This window comes from Malus sylvestris, chromosome 2, assembly GCF_916048215.2.
Source record: "Malus sylvestris chromosome 2, drMalSylv7.2, whole genome shotgun sequence".
Taxonomy (NCBI): Eukaryota; Viridiplantae; Streptophyta; class Magnoliopsida; order Rosales; family Rosaceae; genus Malus; species Malus sylvestris.
In genome coordinates this window covers 27,814,038-27,825,167 of record NC_062261.1, presented here as the reverse complement: position 1 = coordinate 27,825,167, position 11,130 = coordinate 27,814,038, and the positions used below count along the sequence as shown (strand labels likewise).

Sequence of the window (11,130 nt, the reverse complement as noted above, 5' to 3'; positions counted from 1 at the left end):
ACTGTGACTGTAAAATTAGATGATGCTAACTATGTTACCTGGAACTTCCAAATTGAGTTACTTTTAGAGGGCAATGGTATTATGGGCTTTCTTGATGATTCTACACCTTGTCCTGCAAAACACAATATCATTGAAACTGTTGATGGCAATGTGGTGGATACTTCTTCTGTCACTGATGCTTTCAAAGTCTGGAGAATTCATGACAAAGCATTAATGACCCTTATCACTGCAACCTTGTCTACTGCTGCGTTATCTTGTGTGATTGGGTGTCAAAGTTCCAAGGAGATGTGGGAAAATTTGAAGGAGAGATTCTCTAGTAGGACTAGAACCAACATTGTGCAGATGAAAGTTGATTTGCAGAACATTAAGAAAGGGGCAGAATCTGTTGATCTTTATCTTCAAAGGATCAAAGATTGCAGGGATCAGCTAGCTGCTGTGGGTGTAGTCATTTCTGATGAAGACATTGTGATTGTTGCTCTTCGAGGTTTACCAACTGAATATAATACTATTAAGGCTGTTATTAGAGGACGAGAAAATCTAGTCTCTTTGCGAGAGCTCCGATCTCAGTTAAAGGCTGAAGAAGCAACACTTGAGGAAGGTTTTAAACAGCCCCTGATGACTGCCATGTATGCTCATGGTTCCGGTTCTATGTATGAAGTAGGAGGTTCATCTGGTGTAAAGTCTTCTTCTGGTAACTTTCCTAATAGTTCCTCCTCAGGTCAGTTTCCTCCAGGTCCTCAAATGGTCCAACGAGTTCAGCAGTTTCCTCCAGATCCTCAAATGGTGCCCGGAGTTCAGATGTCTCATTTTGCTCAACTGTTTTCTCCTCCACAACTGAGTCAACCACCTCCTATGTACTCATCACAGTTTCAGCAGTTACCTTTTTCAGGACCATATGCCTTTGTCTCTCAAACAGGTTCTGGTACATACAACAATTTCAGGGGGAATAATTTCAAGAATAAAGTCAAGGGGAAGAAGTTTCATTCTGGATTTCAAGGGTCTCAGTCTCAGTCTCAGCCTCCTTTTCAGAACTTCAACACTCCAATGTCATCTGTGCCACCTTATAACCCTATGCTTCTTTGTCAGATTTGTGATAAAAAGGGTCACTCTGCCCTTCATTGCTTTCAACGTGGTTGTCAAATCTGTAATCGAGTTGGTCACACTGCAGCAACATGCTTTGATAGGGGCAATTCTAATGCATCCATGTCTGTGTCTCAGCCTCCTATGTACTCATCACAGTTTCAGGCTCCTGGTTTACCAGTTCAGCATCTGCCTCCGCACTATGTTTCTAATCCTTCTGTGGCTCACCAAGCATCATCTCCAGTAGCTTTTGCTGCTAGGACTACTCCATTACCTTCTGTTCCACAGCAAGAATTCTGGTTGCTTGACTCGGGGGCTACCAATCATATGACCTCTGATATTTCGAACCTGCAAGCTGCTACTCCATATCCATCCAATGAATCTGTTACTGGAGCTAATGGTGAAGGTTTATTCATATCTCACATTGGACAGTCTTGTCTTCCCACTCACTCTCATATGCTTCAGCTTAACAAAGTGTTACATGTCCCACAGTTATCTCAACATTTACTTTCTATGTATCAGTTATGCAAAGATAATAATTGTCGATGCATTGTTGATGAATTTTCTGTGTGTATACAGGACAAGGTCACCAACAAGGTACTCTACCAAGGACTGAGTAACAATGCTGTTTACCCCCTTCCTTTGTTCAAGCAACCACACTTAAAGCCTGCAGCTTATCTTGGACAGAAAGTGAATGCTTCTCTGTGGCATTGCCGATTGGGGCATCCAACCAACTCTGTAGTTCAATTAGCTCTTCGTAAGTCAGCTATTTCTTTTCCTTGTAATCCCATACCCCAAACATGTATCCCTTGCTTGCAAGGCAAGTTTACCAACTTGCCATTTCCTTCACTAGCAGCCAAATCTACTGTACCCTTTGAAGTCATTCACACTGATGTGTGGGGACCTGCCCCTGTCCTGTCTCTAGAAGGTCATCGATACTATGTGTCTTTTATAGATGAATGTACACGGTATACATGGATTTTTCCCATGATGAATAAAGCTGCAGTTTGTGAAATCTTTATTCAGTTTCATGCCTTTATTCACAATTTCTTTTCTGTTCATATCAAAGTGCTGCAAAGTGATGGGGGTGGAGAGTTTATTGGGTCTGTTTTTCAACAATTTCTCAAAACCAAGGGTATTTTGCATCAAATGTCTTGTCCTTATACTCCTGCACAAAATGGGTTGGTTGAGAGGAAACATAGACATATAGTGGAGACTGCACTCACCTTACTTCAACAAGCATCCCTTCCTTCACAATTTTGGTTTCATGCTTGTGCCACAGCCATTTATCTTATTAATCGCATGCCTACTTCTGTTTTACAAATGCAGTCCCCTTTTGAAGTGTTATATCATTTTCCTCCTCGACTTGATCATTTAAAAGTATTTGGGTGTGCTTGCTATCCTACTTTGAAACCCTATAGACACAATAAGCTGGATCCAAAAACCACACAGTGTATATTCCTTGGTTATGCAGCTCACTATAAAGGGTATATTTGTTATAATCTCAGAGATCACAAGCTTATTGTTTCTAGACATGTTGTATTTGACGAGGACACTTTTCCTAGTGTATTACCTCTGTTACCTAGCATACCTATGTCACTTTCCACATCACCATCCTCAGTGTCACCGTATCAGGTTTCTCACCCCAACCTTTTTCACCATCCCTCCATTTTTCCCAATTTCACTGGACCAAATACAGTTACTCAGTCCTCTTCTTCAACAAATGGTGATCTTGTCCCTCCACAACGGTCTTCCTCTGTGGACACGACTCCACTGTCAGTCGCACAATCTGACGTTCATCCTGATGTCGACATTCATCCTGATGTCACCGTTTCTCAAGTTCCGGACCTGCAACATGTTTCTGCTTCTCAGATTAATACACACCCAATGCAAACCAGATCCAAGTCTGGTATTTTCAAGAAAAAGGTGCTTCTTGCTCAGGTTCAGTCTTCTCTGATCAAAGAACCCCAATCTTACACAGTTGCTGCCAAGTCTGTTGAGTGGCAGAATGCTATGGAAGAGGAAATGGCAGCTTTAGTCAAGCAGAAAACATGGCGGTTGGTTCCCCTTCCCCCTAATAAAAATTTGGTTGGCTGTAAATGGATCTATAAGGTCAAACATAATCCTGATGGCACAGTTGCTCGATACAAGGCCAGGTTGGTGGCCAAAGGGTTTTCACAAGCAGCAGGTCTTGATTACTACGAAACCTTTAGTCCTGTGGTCAAGCCCACCACAGTGAGACTCATGTTATCTTTAGCTGCCACAAAAGGGTGGAAATTAAAACAGCTTGATGTCAAAAATGCCTTTCTGCATGGTTTTCTTGATGAGGAGGTGTATATGTGTCAGCCCCAAGGCTTCTTTGATCCTGCTCACCCTGAGTTTGTGTGCAAACTGGACAGATATCTCTATGGCCTCAAACAAGCCCCTCGAGCTTGGAATGATCGTTTTACCAGGTTCCTTCTTACCTTGGGTTTCAAACCCTCCTATGCTGATCCTTCTCTATATGTGAAGCATGATGGGCAATCTGTTGTTGTGTTATTACTGTACGTTGATGATATAATACTCAGTGGTGATAGTGACATTCAGATTCAATATGTGATTAATCAGTTAACAAATGAGTTTGAAATGAAGGATTTGGGACTACTTCATTATTTCCTTGGTCTTCAAATCGACTATCAGCCTCAAGGCTTACTTGTGCATCAGTCCAAGTATATTTCTGATTTACTCAGTAAGACCAACATGATGGATAGCAAACCTTGCACTACACCTTGCCATCCCAATCAGAAATTACTCAAACATGGTAGTCCTGTGTTTCACGATCCGGGTCTTTATAGGAGTATTGTTGGGGCTCTTCAGTATTTGACATTTACACGACCGGATATTGCTTATTCAGTAAATCAGGTCTGCCAGTTCATGCAATCACCTCTAGAAAGTCATTTTATTGCTGTCAAACGTATTTTGAGATATCTCAGAGGTTCTATGACTCTCGGTTTATGTTTTAAATCTGGTCCTTTGGATATTAAAGCTTACACTGATGCTGATTGGGCTGGGGATCCTAATGACAGACGGTCGACCACAGGTTTCGTAGTGTTTCTGGGGTGTAATCCTATATCCTGGAGTTCTAAGAAACAACATACTGTTAGCAGATCTTCCACAGAAGCTGAATACCGAGCTATGGCTACCACAACTGCAGAGGTGGTTTGGTTACAACAGTTGCTTAAGGATTTACATCTTCCTTGTACTGACATTCCTCTTCTTCACTGTGATAACATATCTGCCATGGCCTTGGCCACAAATCCAGTACTCCATTCCAAAGCTAAACATATAGAGATCGACTGTCATTTCGTGCGTGAACGTGTTCAGCAAGGATCCATTTTGCTTCAGTTTGTTTCTTCTGCTGAACAGCATGCTGATATCTTCACCAAGGGGTTGTGTTTGCCTTTGTTTAGTACTCATTGTAACAATCTTATGCTTGGTTGTTCCTCGCATAAGCTTGAGGGGGAATGTTAGAGTATATACACACGTGTAACAATTGTATTGGAGGACTTTAGAGTTAGTTATATGTGTGATGTATTTATAAGTCATGTGGGTTACAGTTGGAGAGTAATGAAAAACAGAAAATTTCCCTCCTCTTTCTCTCTCTAAGTTTGTTCTCTCTCTTCGATACTTTTCCTTTCCATTGTTTTCTCTGTATCACATATATTAGGTTGTTATCAGTTCTTGCAAGGGCTTCTAGTCAATTGATTGAGAATTTACCTATGAACCAAGGTTTTGAATTCAAATCCACCTATCATTCTATAGACAAAAAATTGTTTGGTACTTTTTTCATACTCATTTCAGTGCTTAAATCATTATCGTATCACGTGTTGCATTAGATGATCCATAATATATCATGTAAATCTCGACATGTTGACGCGTAAGCTTTACAAAGTTCTTCCACTCCAACCATGAATTCATTAGTTACTAAAAATAATATTACAACCGTTAGCATTAATAGAGCCACTATGAGGAGAAATTTTTCCGCATTCTTGGAATACCACCTCATTATGGATAGCTGGTGTTCCAAGCCAATACGCCTCACACATGTGCTTGATACTTCATTCCCTAGATTTAGCAACTCATAAAAATTCACTAAAATGACATGAGTAGTTATTAAGTCTTACAATGAGCTAAAAATAATGTGATTCAATATTTTAACTCGTTTTAACTAGGAGCCCTCATTTTGGGAGCTCATTAAAGCGCTGAGCCATAAGGGGCAGTCCATAAGTGCTGAGCATAAAACAACAAAATAAAATAAAAACTTGCATACATATAGAGCCTCGAGGGCGGGACGTGTGGCGACTAAAAAGTAGTGTGATTAAATATATCAGAACAAAGATTTTAGGGTTTTTATCACAAATGGTCCTTGAAATGAACCTAACTCATCAAGATGATCCTTAAAATTGGAAATCAATCAATATAGTTCCTCAAAATTGGTATCGCAAATCAATGTGGTCATTCCGTTACAATTCCGTAAAAAATTCTATTATATGCTGATGTGGCATATAACTGGATGCCACCAATATACTTCAATATTGCTATGTGGATTTAAAATATTTAAATAAAAAATTATTTATATAATAAAAAACTTAAAAAAAAAAAAAAAAAAAAAAGAAGATGACTGCTCATCATCTTCTTCCTCTCCCATCTGAGTAATCACAGGAGCAAACCCGTCGTTTGCGCCCAGCTAGCACAACCTTCAAGGTCAACCAAGCTCCAACTTCCGCCACTTCGTCCAATCTTTTGCCTTTTCGGGTCGGGCACGGGTTCGACCAGCACAAGTTGGAGCCCAGGTAATTCCTCCTTTAATCAACTTTTTCTTCCTGTAATTTCACATTTTTTATTTAATTTTTGAATTTTGTATTTGAATTTTGGGGATGTGTTGCTTCATTGTGTGGTGGATGAGATATTAGGGGCTTTGGGCTTTGGATATCAGGCATATAGTTCCTGATTTGGAGCCGAAATGGACGGGTGCAGCTTCCTCGGGTGGGAGAAGAAGATGACCTTTTTTTTTAAGTTTTTAATTATCCAAAAATAAAAATTGTTTTGTATTATTTTAAAGTATTTCTAATCCACATGGCAATATTAATTAGTCTTGTGGGATCCACTTATGTGCCACATTAGCACATAACACAGTTTTTGATAGAATTGTAACGGAAAAACCACATTGATTTCCGACATCTATTTTCAGGAACTACATTGATTGATTTTCAATTTCAATGACCATGTTGATGAGTTGAGTAAATTTTAGGGACCGTTTATGATAAAAACCCAAGATTATAAACATCAAAATTAATATTACTAATTCTGTATTACAAAAAATGCACAGACAATTTTGCCAAAAATCGAACGGAAACTGTATCAAATATTCAAACCTATAAGAAATAATTTAACGTAAAAGATTATAAGGAAATTGATGCATGAACATACAATGCACGTGCATACATATACACACACATATGAATAAAGAGATTACAAATTCATAGGTGCATGTTCAGAGAATGATAAATAAAAATTTAGGGCATTCGTTTATAAGCTGGATGACCTCCCACACCAGCCATTTCAGCAGGAGAAGCTCCATGTTCATGTGCAGTGTTCGTACCATTAGCTGTATGCATTGCCTTAATTTCATGTTCATGTGCTGCTTTGTCTCCAGCTCTGGCAATCTCCCCAGCCATGGCCACATGCAGTGACATTGCTGCTTCAGCTTCTTTAGCCAATCTCACCTCATGAGCTACGTCTACTCTCGCCTTTGCTATTTCCTTCTCAGCCTAGCAGTATACAATTTGAATATCCAGCAGTATGAAAAATGAGTGTTAGGTTGAAATTTGATTATAGTCATTTGATTAGGTAAACTATGCGTTGTAAAAACTCCAGGTACATTCACGTTCGTTGGTACATTGAAATATGATACATGTCCCTTTGTTCTTGTGTGTACTTTTATAATGATAACGGACTTGTTTGGACTGCTTTTAAAATTGTTGAAAACACTTTTTATGAAAATGTTTTCGGAACTAATTTTTAGTAAAATGCAAGTAAATCCTAGAAAAGCACTTGAATTGTTTTCTGCAAGTACTTTCAGTTATTTTAAAAGCATTTCCAAACGAGCCTAATATTGTACGATAAAATAAAAACTGAAAAGAAAATCTAACATCAGAATATATTATTTGTGGAGACAAATAATTAAGTCGTTCACATATTTCTTATGGAATTAAGCGACAATGGGATCTACAAATGTAACAATATTGCATTACTATTTATATGAAATATAAGTACCCTCTCTTCGGCCCTGGCCTCCTTCTTGACCTTGCGCAAGGCGCCCATTTCATTTATCTTGTCCTTCACTGCCTGCATTTTTCCTTTCTCTTTTATCAGCACCTTACAAAATTAGCCAAATAAACTGAACTTAATGCTCCCAATCGACAATGAAAATGTTAACATATATATCGAGAGTTCGTACGACCCAGAAAGAACAAAGATGGCTTGTGGACGTATGGTTGAGACGTGTCAAACATGCAGACGTTTAGGAAAAACTTGTGGGCGATGTTGAAGAGGCGTCAAGTACTCTAAAATCCCATCCCAAAATGCCAATTCAAGATCCCATATTTTAGTTGAAGGCGTGACTCCATTTCAATTTCAAATTTTATCTTTCGATGAGTGAGGAAATTTTTGTTTTAATGTGGTTAATTCCATTCCACATCAAGGATTAAGGCATAATTAATTTGAGAATAAGGTTGGGTTGGATCTTAAGCTAATTTTTTCTCTAGCAGAATTATTGACTAGTGTAAATTTATATGTATTGTACTTCTATTATTCGATGAGTGTCAATTTTTTGTGTACGGGAACAATTACTTTGACATTCCAGTTTAATAATATATTGTCACGTAAACAAAAACTAATACATAACACTGTATGTGGTGATATTCTCATTTGAAATTTGCCTGTATCTTAACTTTATTAACAGTACAAGAATTAGCTAAAGATCAAGCTAAGAATTAATCAATGGAGAGAGAGAGAAGAGAGAGAGAGATCTATGAATAGCCAACGCCTCTAACAATGTATTTTAGGGCGGTTCCTTAGGCACCTTCACATCTATATCTACCTATAACAAGCACATACACACAAGCAAATCAAACTAGGAGATTAGCTTGCTTGCGAATCAACCACGAGGGAGTGAAACTTGCAACCATCGCAGAGAGGGAGGGAGAATATATGGGGGGGGGGGACCCTAATCTCCTGAAGCCACTCATAAAGGAATGGGCATAGTTTGCCTACTCTTTCATAACAGAGCCGTTATATGCATTAGCCATTGTAATGCATCGATACTAACAAACTAACAGATTTCTTAACAGAAACTTAACAGAAGTTAGGCAACCAACTAATCCTAAGTAATTCTAACTGTTTTATGCTGACATGGATCCTAACCAATACACTGATGACACTTGTTCAATTCCTTCCCTTATCATCCCCTTCAATCTCAACTGTGGTAACCAAGCTTGAGATTACTACAGTGCTTGACAAACATTGGTCCATGTAACCCCTTGGTAAGAATGTCAGCAGTTTGCTCTTCAGTAGAATATATTGGACTATCAAATCCTTTCTTTGCACTTTTTTCCTAATAAAGTGAAAATCTGTATCCAAATGTTTGATTCTAGTATGAAATACTGGATTGGAACATAGAGCTAAAGCAGAAAGGTTATCATAATGTAACAATGGTGGTTCAACAATGAACTGATGTAAATCTTTCAATAACAGTCTTATACAAGCTATGTATGCAGCACAATGTGCTAAAGCTTTGTATTTTGCCTCAATAGAGCTTCAAGACACTGATCGTCACGCCCCGAACCCAGGTCGGCAATAAAAACTCGAACTTGAATCCGAAACATGAGTTAAAAGCTCAATAAATAAAAAGAAATTGAAATAGGTTGGAAAATAAATTCCTCTTCTAAAAATAATTCATGATTCTTAAATAAATCAAGAATTCTTTACAACCTACAATAAATAGATGAACTTTCTCTACTCCAATCTAATTCGATCTCATCTTGCCTACTTTCTTGAATGTCTAGTTCGTAAACCTACATAACAATAGAAGGATGAGCTTCAACAACTCAATAGGGACATAAAATCTTGCCTACACTCTTGAATGTCTAGTTCATAAACTTGCATTACAATAGAAGGATAAGTTTCAACAGCGCAATAGGGACATAATCTTATCACAGTAAATTGACAATATTAAATTAAGTGTTATGAAATCATATAGCCAAATATCAAATCATAGATGATAACAATGCATGTATGCAATCCAACCTCTTTAGGTACACCCGTTAATTTATATAATAAAACATGCAAACCTACATGTCCCATACCATGCATTTTACCACTGCAGTGGTGGTTCAAATGTTCTATTACAGAAACTAACCTCTATACGATATCCCAAATTCATAAACCCCTTTTGCTAGTCATCTTATCTAATTCATTGATCTCCAACCCAAATCACCCACATCGATAATTCTCACCGATATCCTATTCTAATATGCACACCGGGCTCGCCTGGAATTGGTTTCACAATGAATATATTCAACTACACAAAAGATCCTTTCCAACTACCCTCATTTCTCGAATTCCAATCTCAACACTGAAGTTCCAACCACATCTCACAACATGAATGATGCACAAATAATATCATTTCATCTTTCACATGTATCACAATATATTCTCAACGAATAGCATTCTAGCAATAATTCCATAACCAAAAACAAGTAAACACTTAACCGAAGCAAATAGCCAATTAATATCCAACCGCATTAATCAATAAAAAAGATCAAGAATATTATAACACTTCACGAAATTTAATAAAATCAATTTCCGTAAAGGTTTACAGTATTTCCCCTACCTGGATTCCAAAGCTAAAACGAAGATCCATGTCACTATCGCAATAGCTAAACTCCATGCACTTGATCTAGCTTCTTGATCACTACTAAACCAATGTATTTCTTCCACCCTTATCTTTTCTAATCTCTCTCTATACATATATAATGTATATACACACACGTACATACATATATATACACACACATTATATACCACCTCTACGTAAACTAAAGCACGCAAATTGTAGTAGGAAAACAAATGGAGCAGAGCTCCTACTTATAGGAATATAGGGTGGCTACCAAAGGCTCTAATTGCTTGGCTTTGGCAGCTAGGAAATTTGGCATGCTAGGTGTAAAGATTGGGAAGATAAAAGATAAGAATGTCATAGAAATACGATAGCTTATATAGGTGATGATGCTCATAGTTTTCGTTACAATGACAGGTGTCATTAAAATGGCAAGCCTAATAACTGGTCGTTACTCTTTGCATGCAGGGAATGAAAGCATGCATGGCTTAACCAAAAGGTATACATATATAGTGTCACAAATAATTAGGTAAGTAACTAAAAAGGCTTTAGGTTAAAACAGACTGCTAATAATAACATTAATACAAAGCCTAAAAATACGGGATCTCACATTGATGCTTGCTTCTTTGATTTCCATGAGATAAGGTTAAGTCTCATATATACTGCAAAGCCTATGATTGATCTTCTGGTATTAGGATCAGCTGCCCAATCAGAATCAAAGACAGCAGTAATTGATGTATCTGATGATGCTGAATATGTCAAACCACATTGTATTAATCCTTGAACATACCTCAAAATCCTTTTGACAAGATTAAAATGCACATTTGTGGGATTAGTCATATATTGACATGCTACATTAACAACATATGACAAATCAAGCCTAGTAAATGTTAGATATTGAAGTGCACCAACCAAGCATCTATATTCGATAGGACCAGGCAATAAAGTACCCTCAGTAGCTAACAACTGAGTGTGTGGCTTACATGGGGTTGTTGTTGGTTTGCAAGCGTCCATCCCAGCTTTGTGAATCAAGTCTTTTACATATTTAGACTGATTAATGAAGATATCTCCATTCTCCTTATATTGAATTTGTAACCCTAGAAAATATGACAGTT

General features: G+C 37.8%; 1 protein-coding gene across 1 annotated transcript; it reads right to left on the bottom strand.

Annotated features, from left to right (window-relative positions):
- Positions 1-6,396: 6,396 nt before the first annotated feature.
- Positions 6,397-7,554, bottom strand: LOC126610459 (late embryogenesis abundant protein 6-like). The gene is made up of 2 exons (XM_050278516.1): positions 7,396-7,554; positions 6,397-6,890 (listed from the first exon to the last, which is right to left on the bottom strand). The coding sequence occupies exons 1-2, from the start codon at positions 7,471-7,473 to the stop codon at positions 6,636-6,638; spliced, it is 333 nt and encodes a 110-aa protein (XP_050134473.1). The 5' UTR covers positions 7,474-7,554; the 3' UTR covers positions 6,397-6,635.
- Positions 7,555-11,130: the final 3,576 nt, after the last annotated feature.

Bases quoted from the DNA above. Each gene is read 5' to 3' on its own strand.
- LOC126610459 (XM_050278516.1), bottom strand. From the start codon at position 7,473: ATGCAGGCAGTGAAGGACAAGATAAATGAAATGGGCGCCTTGCGCAAG. The intron at 6,891-7,395 runs GTACTTATATTT...GTATACTGCTAG, and splicing joins AGGCCAGGGCCGAAGAGAGG to GCTGAGAAGGAAATAGCAAA.